At 35.7% G+C, this 22,500-nt stretch overlaps 1 protein-coding gene across 2 annotated transcripts in view; it reads right to left on the bottom strand.

The window, feature by feature from the left end:
• Nucleotides 1–2,990: 2,990 nt before the first annotated feature.
• Nucleotides 2,991–22,500, bottom strand: part of LOC145293106 (dynein regulatory complex protein 9-like) — a 1,598,532-nt gene continuing 1,579,022 nt past the window's right edge. For both annotated transcript variants that reach the window (XM_080139483.1, XM_080139484.1), the window contains one exon: nucleotides 2,991–5,496. In XM_080139483.1, the coding sequence (XP_079995609.1) occupies nucleotides 5,386–5,496 (111 nt within the window). In that variant the 3' untranslated portion in view covers nucleotides 2,991–5,385. The remainder of the gene's footprint in view (nucleotides 5,497–22,500) is intronic.

The following is a 22,500-nucleotide window of genomic DNA, read 5'->3' as shown; positions in this document are numbered from 1 at the left end:
AAGTGTAGACTGTTTTTCTCAGACTGTTGTGTAAATATATGATTTTCTATTATGTTGATATTTTTGTTTTATTTTTATTTTTATTTCTTATGGAAATCGCTCGTAACAAGGCATGAAGCCTCTTGGTGTAAGGAGCTAACAAGAACGGAAGCTGATTGATTATTGCAAAGAAAAGAGATGCTTATTGACCTTAGTCTTGAAAAGAGCAAGGCTGTAGATAGAAGGAAAACAGTGAGCAGAAAAAGAGTACCACAACCTCGAAGTCTTTGGAAAGAAACTACTGGAATAGGAAGTTGTATTACAACGAGGTGTTAAAACAACGAATTGATTAATATTAACTGCGTGCATCCCAAGAAGGTTAAATGCTAGTATTAATACAGTAACAACCTATGGCACATTTTTCGACCAAATTTATCTCCCTTGAATATATTTTGTTTTACAATGTACTGCTGCCTCACTACAAACTGTCACTTATTGATATGACTTTCAAATTACACATACATCTGCCTGGCCTGCTCTTAGAATGCTTTTTAAACCGTAACATCTTTAAAGAACTGTAAATAAACTTCAGTTGCAAAAGCTTTTGCTGATTTAAAATTAAATCTCTGAACGCTTATGCAATGCACTGGATAAGAAAGGGGAAGCTACAACTGTAGGCCTAGATATATCCAAGGCCTTTGATAAAGTTTGGCATGAAGTGTTTTTCACAAAAATCAAATCCTATTTTGTTTCTGGACAAATACTCCAAATAATCAGTTTCTTCTCAGACAAGAGAAAAATCCAGGTTGTCTAAACAACATGATAATAATGCAGGTATGCCTAGGGTTCGATCCTTGAACCGTTATTGTTCCTGATATTCATAAACGACTTCCCTGATGAAATAGTGTTTGTGGCAGATATATTTGCTGATGATACTACACTCTATAATAAGAAAAAAAAACGAATGTACAGATATCCAAAGGAATAGCAGAAATTCTAGAAAATAACTTTCAGTCGGTAGTGGAATGGGGCCGTAAATAGATGACAATATTTAATGCTAGTAAGACTAAGCTCCATTTCTTTAACACCTACAAAAAAACTTCTAAAACCACTGATTGCTGTAATAGAGCACATCTTTCAAATCCCTCAGTCAAGCATTCACAAGCGACATGAATTGGAACAAATACATTGAGGACGTTGACAAGGCTGTTGTAAAGAAAGTGAGCCCCTTCTAATTATTCACATCAAAGAACATCCTATATCTTTTCAAAGCCACAATTTGACCATGCATGGAGTATTGTTGCCACATCTGCCACTAGTCTAGACAGGCACCAAAAAAACAGTCTCAAATCTAATACGTCACACATTATCGGCTAAGCTCTAGCCTCTGTCGAATCGCTACAATGTTGCATCTGTGTGTCTGTTTTATAAATACATTTTTGCCTATCTGCTCGGCTAGAAGATCTTTGGTGAGTAGCTCTATGTATCTATGAGCATTATCATGATGGAGAATGATTTTCTTTCTGTTCACTAAAAGAAGTCGTTTTGGGGGTCAACACAGGTGATAATATTACAGAAAACTATGAATAATGCTTTAATTGTCTGAAAGAAAAGGATATAAATCAATAATGATGATATGTTTAAGCAATAAAAATAGGCATGAAATAAATTGGTTTCAAATGCCCCTTCTATAAAACAGCTCCACTACAAGACTTATGCAAAAAATAATTTGCATATGTGTTAATCAACTGCTTCCTTAGCTATACTTCTCAACATGTCATTGTCATGGTGTCTTTCTAGAAATAATTCTGACGAGAAAAAGACCGGGGAAACCAATTCCAACACCAGAATCTTCGAATTCATACGCGACGACGACGATGATGATGATGATGATGATGATGATGATGATGATGAGGATGATGAGGAGGAGGAGGAGGAGGAGGAGGATTAGTACGGCAACAAAGTAAATGTTTACATGAACTTGCAAATTTAAATGTAATGTTCATATTTTATGAAATGTTGAATTATGTATTAATTCAACATATAATTGATTTAATTATATATATATACATTATATATATATATATATATATATATATATATATATATATATATATATATATATATATATATAATGCTCCCTATTTTGAGTTGAGCATATTGGGAAGTGATATACAAACCACCATTAGCGTATTAAACGACACAGGTGGTTGTCAACAATTCTAGGTTAGGCATTTGGACGATGCCAAAACATCTTTAATTCACTTACCACAACCAAATAGCATAATGGATGATGAGCTGTGATACAGCGAAATAGTACATGCGGATGACTATATATATATATATATATATATATATATATATATATATATATATATATATATATATATATATATATATATATAATTAAGGTCGGTTTTCCCGATAAATTTACATTCCGATTGATCGGCGTAGAAACAAAGGGAGCGATTGGTCCTAACAAGAAAAACTTCCTCAACCACATGGAGTGTCACCAACACTGGGGACCATTGTGAATCAATTTGGTTCTGCATACATCTCTCCATCCAAATTATCTGAAGCCTGCTCTCAGCCTGCTAAGCTAACAGAACATCCGAAAAAATTTTCTAATGTCATGAATAGATAATGCTTGATTCTGGCAGTTGAAAACGATTATTTAGAAAGAAAATGTTGACATTAACTTTTAAACTTAAAATCTGATAACCATATTTTGTTAAATATTGAATTAAATATTGAAGGGTCGGCATGTGGACGAAGAACACCTGAGGTTTATAGATGGGTTGAAAAATGAAGCAGTCAGTTAATGAACCGTTTTATCTGGTTTCCTCGGATAAAACAGCAGTGCTCAAACTGGGAGTAGATTCTGCAATCCTTAATGGTGTGAAAGGGTTGCGTCAGATAAAAATGGCTTTTTGGCATGAAAAGCAACCAGTGCCATGAGATGTTTGAAAAGTGCATTTGACAAAACTTGAAATGAAGACAAACTCATATAATATTGACATTTTTCTTTTTATTTTGCAATGATTAAAAAAAATCAAATAAACAAAAACTAATGTAAACCAAAATCCAAACAAGGTAATCTTGAAGATAACCAGTCGGATGAGTGTGAAGCAAAATTAGTCATATGTGCACTAACAAAAAAATGTGGGACCTTCAAAATGAGCCTATCTTACAGGGAATTACTGGAAAATAAATAAAAAAAGGCTACAGTTTACGTTTCTGAATTATTTTTAGAGGAGGATTTGTTATTCATATTTTTTGGATTCTTCAAGCTACTGTTCTCATCTTGAATGTTTTCTGTACAATGTTTCACTCAATATAACCTCCAATCTTTTTCAGGTGTATCTTGTCGAAGTCGAGAATCTGGATGGAATTTCGAACAAAACCCTTTATTTATATTATGTGGTAGCATTCTCTTGTTCCGTTAGCCATGACTGCTATGACTATGACATTTTGAAGTAATTCGCAATTGTCTTTTTTGATAGCCCACACTGAGAATTGAACCTTCAACCTTCAAGAGAAGAAAACTTTTAAAATTGTTTTTTTTTTCCAAGTACTCTAACCGCGTCCGCAAGAAACATTCCTGAGTTCGACAAGATACACCTGAAGAAGTTCGGAGATTAAATCGACTGAAATGTTGTGAAAATAACACTCAAGATGAGAACAGTAGTCTGAAGAATCTAAATAATACGCAAGCTAGAATTTGCAAAAATCAAATACGATTTAAAAATGAATTGGAATCAACATAAAATAATCATCGGTTTTATACACAACAATAACAAATCATTAAAACTAGCCTAACACTTTACTTAATTTCCCTGTATTGTCATTCGTTAGAAGTGAATTCTTATCGCGCACGTCTATGCAAGCTCAAAGAAGCCATAATCGAATTTTAACATTCATTTAATAAAGCAATCCTTAATCACAATTCTCATTGGTCAGTTTATAACGCATCACATTGGATGTGTGTTGATTATGAAGCATTCTCGCCTGTTGGTATGTATATAATATTAATCATGTAATATTGCTGTTTTCTCGGACCCAAACGTTGTATGTAGAGACAGTCACAAAGGAAATGAGAACTGTGACACAAACTTTCCAGATGTAAAATAAGTTATTTATTTTGTTTGTTTACCACGCCAGTCGCTGACACGTATTTAACACTCTATGATCTATCTTTCTGGCTTCCACGTTGGCCGGTTGTCATTACATGACACCAGATATAGCTGGCTGCAAATACATGGTACCAGATACGGATGGCTGTCAATACACAGCACCAGACACGGCTGGCTGTCAATACACGATATCAGACACAGCTGGTTGTCAACAAACGGTACCTGGCATGGCTAGCGGTCAACCTGGCTGGTTGTCATACACAGCACCAGACACGACTGGCTCTCAATACATGGTACCAAATACGGATGGCTGTCAATACACGACATAGTTGGATCTCAATCGAAGGATTAAGAAGAAGAATCGCACGTGCTTGCTAAGCATAACTTCCCACACACCTTTGTTTTCTTTTTCTCAACTTTTTTTCTCCTCACACAACACCCCTGAAATACTGACGCGACTACGTTACCATTAGATATGGGTGTAAGAATTAATTAGATATGTGCATAAGTTTTAATTGGATACATAGATATATATGTTTTAATTGGATATATGTATAAGTTTTAGTTGGATATGTGTATAATTTTTAATTGGATATATGTATAAATTTTAATTGGATATGTGTATAAATTTTAATTGGATATATGTATAAATTTTAATTGGATATGTGTATAAGTTTTAATTAGGTATGTGCATAAGTTTTAATTAGATATATGTATAAGTTGGTTCACACATATTGCATTTTGATTTTAATCAAATAGCAAGTTACATAAATCATGATTTTAAATGAAAAAAAATGCTTCCGATTAACAGGGAAACTAAAATAAATTCTTAATCGTTAAGATATTAATCTTTGAATTAGTTACCTCTTTTTCATTTTTGTCTGTTGAAACTTTTCTTTTCAGTTACTGAAATGATTGATTTGTATTCGTCTTTAATGTTTCTACATATGCCATCGGATTATTATTAATTTTCATATAATTTTGTCTCGGTGACATCTCATATGGATTAAATATATTTTACTATTTGGATATTAAATCAATACCATCAACCCACTACAATCGGTAAAAAAATAAAAATAAAATAAACATATCGAGTGATTTTCTTTCTCATCCCAAATAAAAGAATTACTGCTCGACAATTTTTAGAAATCTTTTGACATGATATAGTTCTACAAGCGGCAAACTTTAAAAAAACTAGATTAAAAATCGGATCAAATTTAAACAATGGAAAATCATTTCGTGAATTTTGGCGTTTTTTCTTTTTCTTTTTTTTTTACTTTTTGCTTTTTTTTCCTTTCTTTCCTTTTTTGCTCTTTTTGCCTTTTTTCTTTCGATAAGAGCCGAAACCTTTGCGGACCATCACACCACGCCACCAACACTGGATCTGAAAAAACACAAAAACAAGAATAGAAATTTTGACATTTTGATTATACAGTTGAAAACCAAACCAGTCGCTGACATGTATTTAACACCCGTATATTAAACCAAAAGCCCAATAGAAAAATGATAATTATGAGATTTAAAACTTTTTTGTCGTGATAAAAATCTCATAATTGTATAAAAACAACTATAAACTTAACTGGGATTTTGCAAATAAGTGTCAAATTACATTATGAGATGAAAATAAAATAAAATAAACAAAAACATACAAATAACTTCTTTCCTTGCAACAAAGTTAACATAAAATCAGTTTATTGGAGAAGAAAATTCAATTCCTCCAGGTAAATTTTATTTTGCTTTCTCATATAATGACTGGTTTATATATGGGTAGCATGCTGCCCGGCATTGCCCATTCATAAAATACGCTTAAATATATTTTAATTCATACAAATTTCATATTTACTATTATAGAGCCAATTATTTTTTTGATTATTATATTGCACTCAGTATATAGTAGTAATTTCCAAAATTATATATATATATATAATATGTATATATGTGTATATATGTATATATATATGTATATATATGTGTGTATATATATATATATATATATATATATATATATATATATATATATATATATATGTATGATTTGGGTGCAATCAGCTAGAATTGAAACAAAAACATTTAGTGCTCCAGCTTTAATCATTACCATTTGAACTAACGACGGCTGGATATCAAAACTTAAAAATTAACCCAGTTTAATGTATAAATTTACGTATATTTACGCATGCGTAGAAGAGCACTTTAAGTGAACTTACGCCTATCGCGTTCCAATTTTCCAATGTTGACTTCTTTGTAGCTTTTACCGACTAAAAAAACAAATCGAATTGTTTTTCCCAGATCGGAATCCCTTCCATATCAGGTTTCAACTCTGTAGACCAAAAATTGACAGAGTAGTTTGATAGTGACCATTCCGTATGCACACAGATAAGGTCACCTATGTATATACGACATATAGAGATTACAACAACAATAAACTCAATGGAAATCTATGACATTTTTTTATTCAAGATCTTAAATAGTTGTTGCATTGATTTGTTGGGGTTTTTTTTTCTGTCATTTGCGATTAAACCATATTAAAGTGTACAACTACTGAAATAATAGTGAGGCAGGTAAGTGAAACTATCTTTTTATTTTGAAAACAAGCACCATAATTGGCATGCAATCTCCTTAGATATTGCTCTTTTGATAAAACCTGTTAGCCACCTGAAAAAGCTCCAAAATTCAAAAAGGTCACTACTAAATACACAGACATATCTTATTTCTCATAGACTTGTCCTAATTGAGTGATTTTGGTGTCTAATCATACATTTTTTAATATGTAGAATCCGAATTTGCAATCATGTATTTACTCACTGGCTTTCTTGTACCAATAGATCGGATGTCAATGCATAGCCAGCGCACACTGGTGGCACCACTGCTGTGAAAATAAGCATGGGGTTCAATATCAGTTGAATAATCATTTAGTTTAGCTAAAAGATTATTTCAGTGCCCCTAATGCTGTCTAATAAGCCCCGCATCGTTAGTTGTATGCCATACCTCATTGTGCATACATCAAGGTGGTAAATGTATAATCCCTCAGCCTTGATTCAACAAATTCAGTGATTCACTGAATATATTAGTAGTAATATTGTGAGACATTGAAAGCCATTTACCGACATGGAAAATGCTGATCCAAAACTATCTCAATTTCGGACTGACTGGAGCAAATGTTGTCTTTGCCAGAAAAAGAAACATAAAGAGCTCAAGTCACCTTGTTCACAGCAACTACAGGGACATGATGGCTACACTATGATTGCAATTAATATTTCCCTCTTTTATGCAATTAATAAGATACCTATTGTTTTGGATCCAGCCAGACTTGATGGTGGTGGCCTTGAAGAAACTCTGAGAAAGAACAAGGCACAATATCATCAAAATTGTCACCTAATGTTAAACAACACAAAACTGGAAAGAGGCAGAAAAAGAAGAGCTGAGCATGTTCAACATGAAGAATGCTAGACGAAGCTGCGTAAAACTGTCCTTGAAAAAACAGTGTGTTTTATATATATAAAGAAGCCTCATCCTCTGAACTCAGACAAGTTATGACGATGAACCTCAACAACAAATTAAATAAATTTTAAATGACGGAAAGCTTCTTGCAAGATTCAGCATTGGAAATGCAAAGGAGCTCAAATACCATCTCAAATGTTTGACAGACTTGTACAATAGAAAGAGTCTCACATCAGAGCCAACAACAGAAATGTACACCTGAAGAGGATGCTCGCCCACAAATATTCTCACAGTTATTCACATATCTAGCGGAGACAAGCAAGTCTAGTGTAGCTCCTTCAGTCTTCCGACTTGCAGACATAGTTAACCTGTGTACAAAGCGCCTGGAACAGCTGGATGTTGAAGCACCTGCTGTCAACTTCACAAGACTTAAGGAAAAATTGTTGTCAGAAATACCTGAGTTAGAAGCTCACAAGCAAGGAAGGGATGTTTTTCTAGCTTTTCAAAAAGATGCAAGCTTTGTCTTGTCAGATGCATCTGACTATTATAGTGAATATATATATATTATCCTTTGCAAAACAGTTAACATCTTGCAAAGACATATGCTGAACCGCAATACCAAATTTTGTGCAACCTATCATAAGGAGTGCATTCAGCAGGTTATTCTACTCACTCTTCTTCAGTTTGTGGCCATGCTTGAGCACGGAGCAGGCATCAAATCACAACTGAGGTTTGGCGCATCAAAAACAGCTTCTTCAATACAACTGCCATGCAAAGTACAAAGAAGGTGCACAAACTCACAGACACTCAAAAGGCATAGAGACCTCTTTCTCTGCATACATCAGGCCGTCTGTCTTACACATAAACCAGACAAAGAACATTAGTGGAAAAGCTTAATGAGTATGGACTCAGTATTTCATATGATAGAGTGCTTGAGATATCGGCACAGCTAAGAGATGCAACAGTCAGCAAATATGTGGAGGATGAGGTTGTCTGCTCACCAAATTTCAAAAAAGGGCTGGTCACTGACTCAGCAATGTACAATATAGATGTAACAATGGCGACCACTTTTTTTTGTGAAACCAGCATCTCTGTTTTTCAGCAACTAATGAAAGAAAGTAAAGTGTAGGCAGCTGAAGTGTTGGGAGCAGAAAGTAAAGAGAGTCCCAGAACTGCTAGACTCCTTCACCAATGTATGGCTTGCTTTCTTTAACAAGAAGAAACCCTCTCCTCCCAAGGAAAGTGTGGTACTTGTAGATACTTGTAGATACCAGCAGTCTGCTAGAGCCACTACTGGCAATGGAGTATGAGTGGCTGGACGAGGTCACTTTAATAGATGGACCAGCGAATGTCACTTGATCAGCCCATGATGCTTTACATAGAAGAGGAAAGCTATTTGAAGTCAATATTTCATCACTTTTGCCTCTATTACAAAATCAGGCATATTCAGTTGTGACATTGAAACACATGATGGATAAAATCATGGACATTGTAGCATTTCTGAATTCCTGATGACAATCATTGCTGCTGACCAGCCATTATATGCAGTTGTCAAGCTGGCAGAGTGGCACAGGCCTGTGATCTATGGTTAAGACAAGTTTGCCATAATATTCAGAGGCATATATATTGAGATGGTGGCACTGAAGTCCATTGGAACTCTACTGCGGGATAGTGGTTACAAAGGAGCAGGAATAGCATTTCCTGGGACAGCAGATTAATTTCTGACAGCTTCAGTCATCAATAGGACATGGCAGATTCACCAGATAACAGCATGTACTTTGTAAAACCTTCTAAATACACAGATTATTTGAAAGAGACAGAAGAACAGCTCAAATAAGTGTTTGAAACGTAGTGTGAGTGCTGCAAAAGCATAGTCCAATGTTTCATTTCTAGTATGTGATTCTGTCAATGGAACTGGTAATCTTCTTATTGATCCAATCATTCAGAGAAGCCAACTTCTTTCTCTACTGTCATCACTCACTGAGGTAATACTTTGTTGTTTTTTGCCAACAATAATGTAAGCTACGCACGATGGCTTCCAATCCAGTTAAGAGACATAGTGACCCTTGAGAAGAACCATCCGCAGGTGGCTCAGAAGATGTTGTTGTTGTACACAGATTAAGCCGACAGTTTTCAGTAGTGGGCATTGACCAAGCTCACGAGCAAACCAATGCTCTCATCAAGTGAGATAGGAGAGCTATTGGCAAAACTGCAGATTCATCAGCACTAAGAAGATGAATGATAGCTGTTCCTGAAGTTAACCATTTAGTTTCTCAGTATGAGGTAGCATGTGGGGCCAAAATGGATGTTCAACACAGGAGCCACCATGAGGAAACAGAATAAGCTCAAAGAGTGTTTTTGAGAAAGTAGAAAAGTTTTCAAAAGTCACGCAAGATATGGGAAATCCTTTTCAGGAGGACAATCGAGACCTACGCACACTTGCCAGTCACTCACTGAACTAATACCATACTTCTTTGTCAATGTGAATAACACATGGTGGCTTCCAATCCACTTCAAAAGCATGGTGACTCTTGAGAAGAAGAATTCTCAAGTGACTCAGGATTTCCAAATCAAGTCAACAGTTTTCAGCATTGACTATTGACCAAGCTCACAAGCAGGCCAATGCTATCATCAAGGAAGATGGGGGAGCTATTGGCATGACTGAAGACCCATCAGCACTGAAGAACATGGTGCTGAAGTCAGCCATTTGGTTGCTCAGTATGAGATGGCATGTGGGGCCAAATGGGTACTGAACACACGGAAACAGAACGAGCTCAAAGAGTGTTTTTGAGAAAGTAGAAAAGTTTTCAAAAGTCATGCAAGATATGGGAAATCCTTTTCAGGAAGACAATCGAGACCTACGCACACTTGATGCAATCGAGACCTACGCACACTTGATGCAATCAAGACCTACGCACACTTGATACAATCGAGACCTACGCACACTTGATACAAATGGCATTGCTCATCAAACTACTGCCGAGCTTGTTAGTACACATCTTGAGAAAGTCAAGGTATATTTCCAAGAGTTTATGAATGGATTGGAATTGGAAGAATAATCCACCTTCTATTAATCAATCAAGAAAAACTGAATTGATTTTTTCTAACAGATATTAAGTCAAAGCAAAATGTTCTCAAAACAGACTGTCACCTATTTTCCAAGCTGTTCATATCATGCCAGAGAAAAGAGTGTGACTTGAAAAAGTTCTTCCATCACGAAAACCAGTCACATTCTGCTGCCCTCAGTGATGACAGAAAGCTCCACACCTGTCTGAAATCTCACCTAATTTCAATTATTCAGATTCTAGTTACAATCTTTGAGACAGAGCCAGACGCTAATAGCTTCATCATAGATGGTGCAGCATTAGTTCACAGTCTACCTCCACGGATTTCAAAGACATTTGAAGAATATGCAATGTTTGACGAGTACAATAGGACAAACATTGTGTTTGGTGTCTACCATCAGTCCAATCTGAAAGCTGAAAAGATCTGAAATCTGAAAGATCAAAGCCAAGGTGTGGAGTGAGACGTAAGGTGACAAAAGAGAGCAACATTCTCTCAAATTGGTGAAACTTCCTTAAAGAAAATGACAGCAAGGTCGAGTTGTTCAACTTTCTGGCTGATAAGATTGCAGATATGTCCTCACAAAATGTGTGTGTGTTTGGATTCTTAATCCGGCAGGGGGATATGATGCATCTAGTATGTTAGGTATAAGTTAGTGTTAAGTTCATGCTTGCATGCCTTCTTGCTTTCAGCTAACACCGCTGACTAACCTCATGGTGAAAAGGGAGCAGCTATGCATGAGTCTTCCCTGCCAGTACATAGGCTCTCCATCATCAAGACTCCTGCAGTGCCTTCATGTTGGCCACACATAGTAACTGGGTGCCTTGCGGCCGCAGGCTAAATCTGTAGAAGATCTCGGAGTAGTAGGGACCCCAGAGATAGTACGTTATGGCCCACCAATGTGTGGACACGCCCTGGCACACTACCAACCCCTACCCCACTGTCTTGTGAGTGCCCTTGGCTGGGCGAAGACTAGGGGAACCAACCCCAAAATCAAACACCACTGCCTTGTGAGCCTTATCACAGCAAAAGGCTAAGAGATGGGAACTCTGACTTCAAATCCTACTGCTGCCTTGCAGTTTTTACTAAAAGGCTATGGAACCTCATCTAGGAAGAAAAGGCATAGTAGCGGACATGATAGGGTGACTGTCTACCTCACTGAGATTACTTTCGTCTAGAAGCTGCGGCCTCTTCTGCTGCCAGTCGTCGCAGGTTTGCTCCACTGGAAATGAGCAGTTGAGGTTCAGAGAGTATTTATCTGATATGCAATAGATACTACACCTAAACTGCGCAAGAAAGTTAGGAGCCAAGGTGGAAAGTTCTGTACCGAAGGATAAAGCACTGAGGCCCCGACTAGTCATCGACAAGGCTGACGGACTACATGATGATGATGATGACCCACTATTAGTGGATGATGAATACCTGGAGACCTTAGAGAAGTTTGTGGTCATGATGTATGACAGATCCAGCACAGCTAAAGGTGTTGATCTTGCAAAGTTGGACATATTTGCTCAGAAGTAATGATCATATGAAACCATTCCTCCAATCCAGGGACGCTGAAGCAGCATGTGAAGTGTGTTGCCTACCAGACGGGGTGTATCTGGAGTCAGCTAACATTGCTTTAACCGGAACTGCAGACTCTTGTGAACTGGAACTAGATAAAAACAGGAGATTTATAGCATGTCATCCCACCTATTGCAAAAAGTTGCCAGTAACTGACCAAGTGTGGTTGCCAGTCGGAATGCTGCAGATGATGCAAGTGCACAGTCCTCTGCAGTTGCAGATGAAAGAAGCTCAAGAAAAGAAGAAAGGAGGGAAACGACAAGGAAGCCACTGAGTAAATCTATAATTTCACATTCAGGTTCCACATTATATTTCTGCCCCAAATACTAATTCGTTTTCTACATTTTATAAATTCTATGTCACTTCATAACTCGGTCATTTTAGGACTTTTGCTTCATCTTGCTTAGCTTATGAACTAAAAAGCCTCTTGTCATAGACTTGGATATTTAAAAATGTATGAATAGACACCAAAATCATTCAAATAGGATAAGTCTATGAGAAATAAAAAAAATTTCTATGTATTTAAATACATTAAAGATTCCTAAATTCAAAATGGCGACCATTTGAAAAATGGTCGCCATTTTGAAAAATAATCGCCATTTGGAATTTGGGAATTTTTTCAGGTGGCTAACGGGTTTATCATAAAAGCGATATCTAAGGAGTATGTATGCTAATTTTAGTGCTTGTTTCTAGAAATAAAAGATTCTTGTGAAATTTTGTTGTTATCTGTTCCACTATAACAGTCAACAACAAATAACACTTGCATACACTCAAACCCACATGCACGTGAATATTTCATTTTTTTATGAAGTTTGTATTGTATCCATATAAATTTAACTAAGCGTCCTGATAATTATGTACCATATTTGCACAGCCATTTGGATAGATAAGCAGAAGGAGGTCAGCAGAAATTTATTATAATTTTATTTATCTAGAATGGTAAATTCCTTTTAAAAAAAAAACAAAGCATAATTTCTGAAGTATGTTTTTATTTATCAAATTATGGATTAATTTTGAAAATATTATGTTAAATGATAATTTAAACATTATAGTATCGTTAGCTTTTAAGCTGACCCACACTGACACCTAAAAGTTTGTCTTTTCAGAAAAAAAATGAATAGATTAGAGCGGATTGCAAAATTGCATTGTAATTATGACAACTTATGAATTCATAACCTGAAAGTTCCATCTTTCTATTTCAGATATTAACGGTATGAGACTCTAAAATAGCAACCCTTGTCACGAATATGTGTCAAAAGCAAAGTTGTGTCATTGAATTCCTGGCAGATCCTCATATGACAAAACGTATCCTGGACGCCCATGCACAGTCATCGTTCATTGCTTGCAAAAGTGCACTGAGTATGAACGTGACAATATAAAAAAAAAGGGTGCTAGCTTAAATGGTACCACACCCATCTTCGAGGTTCTTCAACTTTTTGAGTTAAAAAAAATGGTAGGTTTTATTTTGGAACAGCACTTGTACTATTGACATAGAAAACTAACAAAAAATAGGCTGACCCGATCAAAATAGATATATGTCAACCTAACTGCTATTTGAATTTCACTTAAAAAATCGATTAATTTGATTTTATAGAATAAACACGACAATATATTGAAATAGTTATAGTTTCGTTGAAGATTTCAAAACATAAATACATTTTTCCAAAATGATTGATTTTGGCATTAAATGATCAAATAAAGAATGTTTCCACCGTAAACAAAACGAAATGTCGATTGGGAGGCTGAAATATACCTGAATCTGAAGTACATTCGCTAATTTTTGATTTTATACTATTTTACGTTTTATAACTAATAACTTTTTCAGCATTATGATATTTATGCATTTGCTGCGATGGAGGATTTGTGGTAGCATTTAGATATTCCTGAAAGCGTCTTAGCGCTTTCCAAAATGCAGTGCCTCTTCAAAAACACAAAAGAGTTTTAACGGCTTACAAAGAATTTTGAAACTGTTAATCGCATTATTGAAATCAGATTGGATAAAGTATCATCATCATTGTTGCTACCAACACGTATAAGTTGATGGCGGCTCAAGTGTGTACATTACCAAATCGCATGCCGAATAAGGTTAAGGTGTATGAAAATGCACACATGTCGAATTGGAATTTAATATGCTGAACTAATTTCTAGCACATGACCATGTTATATCGAGAAGTTTGTGAGATGTGATTGCATCTCTTACATCATTGCATTGTGTAAACACTTTTTGAAAACAAGCAATTCGGTTTCGATTCCCAACTATGACGTTTATGAGAAACACATCTATAAAACAAAGTTATAAGCGACACATTTATAAAACAAAGTTATAATATCCACGTCTATAAAGCAAAGTTATGAAATCGAAATATTAAAAACAAACATAGGATGCACGGTTGGACTTATTTAACAGAGTCCGCGACCATTCGTCTTTTTAAATTACATCCATAAACACTGAGTTTTTCGAGCCGATTAAACATTTTACATTAAATAAAAACACTAAAAGATTATCCAGTTAGGTAGAAACGTAATTAACCTTACCTTTGCTTTCATTTATTCGTTTTTGGACAACATTTTCGAATCTGTGTATAGTAAACCCCCCTCACCCAAATATTAATTAAAAACGCACATTTTTGAATACAATAAAAAAAAAACTTCATTTAGCATTTCAACGTTTTAGCAAGGTTTGGCTTAATTCACTGAATGTTGGTCGAGCCCAAGCCATGATTGACGGTAACTTCCAAGAGTCTGGACCCAATTCTACAAGAGTACGATTTTTTTTTTCATTTTCGCCTCTTTTTTTTTTCACTTTTTGGAGTGGATTGCTGTACTAAGAATATAAGAAACATGCATTTTCTCTTTTTATTAGAATTTTTCATTACACTAAATTGAGCCACAGCAATGCGTGGCAGGGTACAGCTAGTATATATATATATATATATATATATATATATATATATATATACAATGGAACCCGGATATAAGAGACTTCTTCTTCGGTCCTTACAGCTTTCTTATGTCTAGGTTATACTTATATCCGATGCTCTTATATCCGGGTTATACTGTACATTAACACAGGCTCTAATTTGGGACCAGAGAAAATTTTTCTTGCACCGTTTTTTTTATATTCGGGTCTCTTATATCCGGGATACACTATATATATATATATGAAGATTAATCATTTACTTGAAACACATTCGGTTTGTATATACCAATCATAATGGGTTAAAAAATCTTTCTCATGAATAAAGTTTTTATAATGAAAATTATCTTTTTTCTACGAGGGGCGTGCAATAAGTAATGCCCCTGACCCACTTCCCATAGCAGTAGAGCAACGAAACTTGGCACAGTTATTAGTCTTTCTCTACATACGAACCACCCAGAGTTATGCATTTCTCCCATCGTTTAATGCAGCACTGGAGATCATTTTTGTAGAACACCCCAGGTTGGTCCTCCAACCACGACGTGACTTTAGAAATCAAGGTTGAATCATCTGGGAAATGCTTTCCTTTCAAAAACAACTTCATGGCTAGGAAGGGATGAAAGTCAGAGGGTGCAAGGTCAGGAAAGTAGGGAGGATGGGGGAGAATTTCATAACCACACGCCCGTGCTTCTGATCTGGCAACATGCGAGTTGTGGACCGGAGCGTTGTCCTGCAGGAGGAGGGTACCTTTGCTGATCTTGCCCCGCCTCTTAATTTCCTCAAAAGTGAAGCATAATAGGGTCCTGTAATTGTGGTACCCTTTGCCAGGAAATCTGTCATCACTACTCCATCTTGGTCCCAGAAGACTGTGAGCATGACCTTGCTAGCGGAGGGCTGCACCCTTGCCTTCTTTGGAGGTGGTGAGTCTAAGTGCTTCCACTGCATTGACTGGACTTTGGTCTCTGGATCATAGCGAGGGACCCAGGTTTCATCCTGTGTAATCAGTCTCTTGAAAAACTTTGACTCATCTTCTTGGCACATCTGCAAATTCATCCTCGAGCACTCGATGCATTCTCGCTTCTGGAATGGTGTGAGCAACCTAGGAATCCATCTGGCAGACACCTTATGCATATGCAAATGGTCATGAATGATAGTTTCCACAGACCCTGTACTAATTTTGACATCTTGGGCTATTTGGCGAAATGTAATGCACCGATCTTCAAAAATGGCAACCTCAACTTGACGGACAGATGTCTCATCACTGGCAGAAGGGAGGGGCGACCAGGTCTAGGAGCTGTTTCCACAGACTTCTGGCCATGTTTGAATTCACGATGCCAGCGAATTACAAGGTCATATGATGGGCCATTATCACCATAAGTTTCTTTCATTTCATCAAAAGTCTCCTGTGGTGTGCGTCCTTTCAAATACAAAAACCGGATCACTGCTCAACATTCAACAGGCTCCATTTCACACCTGACTCAGTTCAAACACCTGTAAAACAGAAACCACTATTAGTTCAGAGCTGTAATTTTCCACATAACCCGTAGAGCTATACATCATTGCACCTGCGAAATTTCAGCTTAATAAGACAACTAGAAGTGGGTCAGGGCATTACTTATTGCACGCCCCTCGTATAAGTTTTGTAAAATTTCAAAAAAGTCCAAGCCCAATGAGTGCCTTTTTATTGGATTCCAAGAGCATATACAGTGTAGTATAATAATTCTCCAAGTTACAAATATCAAGTTTTCTCAGTTGATGATATATTACTTTTCAAATGATAGCCATTGCATTATTGTTTCGTATTGCAACCAACAAGTCTGCAAAATTATGTTATTGCTGCATATTTAGTAATGTACTCATCGGATGTTTATCTTAAAAACCTTATAAAAAACGCCATTATGGAGAACTTACATGGTTTATATAACTGATACACTCTGCCGTTCCTTATCAATTACAAAGATTATGGTTATGCTGAATTTATTTTAACTTATATGAATTATTTTTTTTTTTCATATCATTATTATTCTTTTATTTTTAGTTAATTTTTTTTCTGATCTGTTTGAGTGTTTGGGATCATGCCTAGAAAAGATTGAACAAGATGTTAATTTATATTGCATATAAACTTCTGCATATCAGTACAGTTAGGGAAGCAGGTAGTAGGAAGGGAATTTCAAAGTTCATCTGTTTGAGGGAAGAAATATTAGAATAGAAAGCTTTCTGGCATTTAGGGACCTCAACAGTGAAGAGGTGTGATTTTGTTGCTAAGCAGGTTTGTCATGGATATGTCTGTCTAGGGGGAACAAGTGCAACAAGTTTATCAGAGCACATCCCATTAAAATATTTGTAAAACAGGCACAGGGATGCAATATTGTGATGATGGGACGGGGGTTGGAGCTTCGTTGACAAAGTGGGACCTATTAGATTGAAAACTCTTTTTTGGACCCTACCTAAGAGGAAGAGGATACACCAGCCCAGATGTGGCAACAGTACTCCATGCATGGGCGAATGGTGGTTTTGTAGAGATACAGGATACTCTCAGGTGTGAGTAGTCTTCTAGAATGATAGAAGGGACCCACGTTCTTTGCAGCAGCCTTCACAATGTTCTCAATGTATTTGTTCCAGTTCACATTGCCTGTGAATGTTAAGCCGAAGAGTTTGAAGAAAGAATTTTCAGGTAGAGTGTTATTTGTCATAGATATCGGTGGTTGGAGAGGTTAAATTGTTAAAGGAAAACAGCTTAGTTTTACTAGCATTAAATGTCACCATCCATTTACGTGCCCATTCCACTACGGTCTGGAGGCCATTTTCTAACGATTCTGCCATTGTCTTGGATTTATGTAAATCGATTCTTCAATCGTGCATGCTGTAGAGTGTTATATTATCAATAAATATATTCATCTTGGCCACAATATTATCAGGGAGGTCATCAATGAATATCAGGAATAATAGTGGTCCAAGGATAGTAATCTCGATTTTTCCCCCATAAATTCAGCTATAAAATAAAACAACCGAACATTTCCTATGCAACTATTTTCCATTCGACATCAACATTAACATCAACATCAACACTACAACTACAGTTTTATGAAGATATTTTTACACTTTTAATTATTTCAAAAAAATTGTTACATTTATTCTGAGATTTCTACTCCTCAAAACGTCTTCAAAATAGAGAGTAGCGATTATATTAACTACCTATAAAATATCATGCCACTCACAGACACCGGGTCAGACTGTTATTGCACGAGTAGACTATAATTCTGAATTTTCTATTCTGTCATTCTGTCTACTTAATAATTATATGGAGTGTCCACGTTGGAAACGTTATTATTTTGGCATAAATGTTCTTCGTGTTTTTTAGCATTGAAAATGACTTTTTAACAAATGAAATAAAATATATGCGCTAATTCTAGTCGTGCAAAGGAATTAACTCGCTTGGTTGATATATTGTTGAATTACATAATAATTGTCTTCCGAAGGGTACAAGAGTACAGCTAACAATGTTAACAGAGAAACAAACAGAATCATGCTGCTTTTGTTATCAGTTTCACCCAATGTATTTTTTAAAGAGCAATACCAATTTGCTACAAAGCAGGTCTTGAAAGCGACGCACCTAGCACGTGATTTTCAAATTTGACAGACTTGCAGGAAATTTACTATTTGTTAACAAATGTTTTATTAGATGGAAAGGAAATGGAACAAATGTAGATATATTCGTGCACGAATCGACAGCTTTCATTTCAACAAACGATTGCTTTCATTTATATCCATGCATACAAACGTGGGCTATTATCTTATTGTATGCATCGCTTGCATTTTTTCGAACTACTGTTCTCATCTTAAGGGTTATTTTCAAAATTCAGAAACAAATTATTGCATACCATTTGTTTTGCTTATGTACGAATCTTGCAAATACTTATTACGTATGAACTCTGCTGATACGATACGATTTCAAAACTAGTGTACACCGGTACTCAAAAATAATGGAAAAAAATAATTATCCCTCGCCAATTATTACACTAATGTTTATATTAAAAAAAAGTCTTAATCAGAGAAGTTAAATTAAATAAAGAAAACGTATCAACTATAAAGTTAAAAAAAAAAGAAAAAAATATACTAGCAGGCCGCCCAGCTTTGCTACGATTAAATTGGCCCTATTCTATCTTCTCTTCAACCTTTTTCTCACATGTGTGATATTGCTAGTCTCAGTGTTTTGCCTAAATACCATTATGAAATGTGTTCTTAAGAATTGTCTAATCTATTCTCTGCTTCTTTTGTTCTGTCCATTATAATAGTCTGTCGTTATAATAGTCTCCGCCAATTCGCTGTTTTAATACCTCATTGTAATACAGCTTCTTATTTCAGTAGCTTCTTTCCAAGATCAGCTGGATTATGGAACTCTTTTCCTGCTCACTGTTTTCAGACTTGGTCTTTTCAAGACGAAGATCAATAAGCATCTTCTGTCTTTGCGATAATCATCTTTCGTTTTTATTAGCTCCTTTCAATAAGTTGCTTTACGCTTTGTTTAGAGTGATTCCCATTAAAAACCCTAACAAAGTTTTAGTTCTAGTTCGCAAAGGCAATTCGTGTAGAAGCATCGAAACAAAATAAAATTATCACTCGATCCCCTTTATGGACATCTATTGATTCCCTACTCTAAAACTTATAATATTTTACAGATATATTTTTGTAGTTAAATCATTCTTTTATATTCCATCCCGGGCAACGCCAGGACAAGGGTAATGCTAGTAATAAATAGATTTATATTTCATAAAAGATGAGCAAATTAATCTTTATGAAAGTCTTCTTATCCCTATCTTTCATTTATAGGTTTACATTTATCTTATATTTTCATTGTTGCATTTCTTACACATCTTTAATATTAGATAAGAAACGTTCAAGTAATAATTCATTACACAGCTGCAGAAATATCTTTAGCAAAGCGATTAATGCATAAAAAAGGAAGAGCTTCAATATAAAGTCTAATAAATAAACAAACGTTTCACAAAACAAGGATTGTCAGACAAAATGCTAGCTAACAAATTTATGTCTATTCCCGTTATATACAGGGTGGAACGATAAATTTGCTGCTCTAAAGAAAATAACATTACAGCTTTATTTTTAAACTTTTATTGAAAAAATCAATTCAGAGAACTTGATTCAATATAGCCGCCTTTAGCCTCAATCACCAACTCGATAAGGGAACTAAGAGCATGCCTTTTTTACAAGTGCTGACAGGAGCTCGGCAATTACTCAGCAGATGACGGCGATCAGGCTGCCTTTGGTGTTGTAGGAGGTCATGTTGGTGATGTTCTCGACCTATGACCAAACGAATATATATATATATGAAAATAAAAGGTATGATATGATGACATTATGAAAAAGGGAATAAAAATCTGTGACCGTTTTTTTTTAGATAGGAGTCACCACTTATCAACGCCGTGAGGCCACTCGAGGGTAAGGGTTATTGAGTGTACAGTAATCAATGGGTAATCGTTAGTAATGGAAATTTGGTAGATTGGATTACTTAAGGGGGCGATTCATCAAGAAAGACAACCAAGATGGGAAACAGGCAAACAGAAGAGAGTTCCACAGGCGTGCAGTTCTAAGAAAGAAGCTTTATTCATGGAATCTACGTTTTGACTTGGGCACAGTCAAAGAGTGGGGAAAATTACTGACAGTGGTTTCAGCTAGACGAGTGCTTTTCGTGAAATATTGGCGAGGGAGGACCAGAGATTGAAGCTTAGACGAGCACTTGCCATGGAAATAACGATAAAACAAAGACAGGCTCGCAACATCTGGCCTGTGGGAAAGAGGTTGCAGGGAAGAGAAAAGGGCACCCCCCACTAAGTTGCAAAGTCCATTTTGTACTCTGTCAAGGCAGGATAAGCTGCTTCTAGCAGCTCTTGCCCAGATATGGCAACAATACTCCATCCTTGGACTGACTTAGCTTTTATATAGATAGAGAATTGCATTATCAGTGATATATCTTCTGGAGCGGTAGAAGGATCCCACCATTTTTTCCAGAGACTGTGGCAACAGATTTGATGTACGTGTTCCATTTCAGATCAGGAGTAAAAGTCAAGCCCAGAAGCTTGTCAAAACATAAGGCTTCTCCATGAGGATAGCCCTTCATTTCAATTGATGCCAGATGGGGATCAGAGCGTTGATGATCTAAAGATAGGAGCTTGGTTTTAGATACATTAAAAGTAACCAGCCACTTCTTTCCCCATTGTACCAGTGCTCAAGATCAGAGGAGAGGAAAATTCTTAACGTTTCTTCCCCATCTTTGGGGGACTTCCTCAGGAGAATGGTAAGGACGATTGAGGAAAATAAAATATACCAAAAATGAGAGGAGAATCCTAGGAAAGGTGATATTATTTATATATTTTATGTACATATAGGTAAAGTAATTAAAAATATAAGTGGGAAAGGCACGTGTAAAACGTAAGAGGGGAAACGTAAGTAAAAAATTAAAAATTACTAACATAAGTAGGGAAATGAATTTAAAAATGTATGTGAAACGAAATTGATCAGATTTAGAATCTGTGTATAAAATGAAAATACAAAGATGAGAGGAGAATCCTATGAAAAATGAGATATTTATATATTTAGGATACTAGCGTACTTGCATAGCAAGGTCATTTAATATATACATATACATATATATATTAAGATTACATGAGCAAGGTCATTTAATATTAATATAGTAGGATTACATGATCTTGCTCACAGCTATGCAAGTATGCCAGTATCCCATTTAGAGTTTAAATGGTGTAAAGAAAATTTTACTGTTATTAAAACTCTATAACAAAATAAATCTGCTGTAATAACCAAACCAGATAAATGTTCAGGAATGGTTGTTTTAATTCATGAGGATTATGTCGACGCAACGTTAGTCATATTGAATGACACAGAAAAATTTGTAAAGTTAGTCTCTGTCGAAATTTATGATGCAGGAGCTTCTTTAGAAAGTAAACTCCGAAAGCAATCGATCAAATGAGTGAAAAGCGGTGTATTTCTTTCAAATATAGCTCGAGAAATTAGGCTCTATCTGACCAAGTTTATATGGCCCAATCAAAACTCATAAGGTGAATATCCTTTTAAGGCACATTCTTTCTATGGTAGGGTCAGCCCAACGCAAGGTCGCAAAATGGATCTTTAATATTTTATAGCCAGTAGTAGAGTATTATATTAACTACAGTCTAAAAGATTCTGTTTATTTTGCAAATTTTATTACAAATTCTATGGTTATTAATAAATGATTAATAAATGATATTAGTTTAGAAAAGATTGATATGTGTGTTGATTTTTTTTTTTTATATCGCAGGCGGCATATTTGTTCAGTTGATAAAAGTTGCTACTACATCTGTTGAATTTAGTTTTAACGATGTAATGTATAAGCAA

Source organism: Euprymna scolopes, chromosome 14, assembly GCF_053919585.1.
Source record: "Euprymna scolopes isolate OS-2025 chromosome 14, ASM5391958v1, whole genome shotgun sequence".
Classification (NCBI taxonomy): domain Eukaryota; kingdom Metazoa; phylum Mollusca; class Cephalopoda; order Sepiida; family Sepiolidae; genus Euprymna; species Euprymna scolopes.
This window is presented reverse-complemented; position numbering and strand designations above follow the sequence as displayed.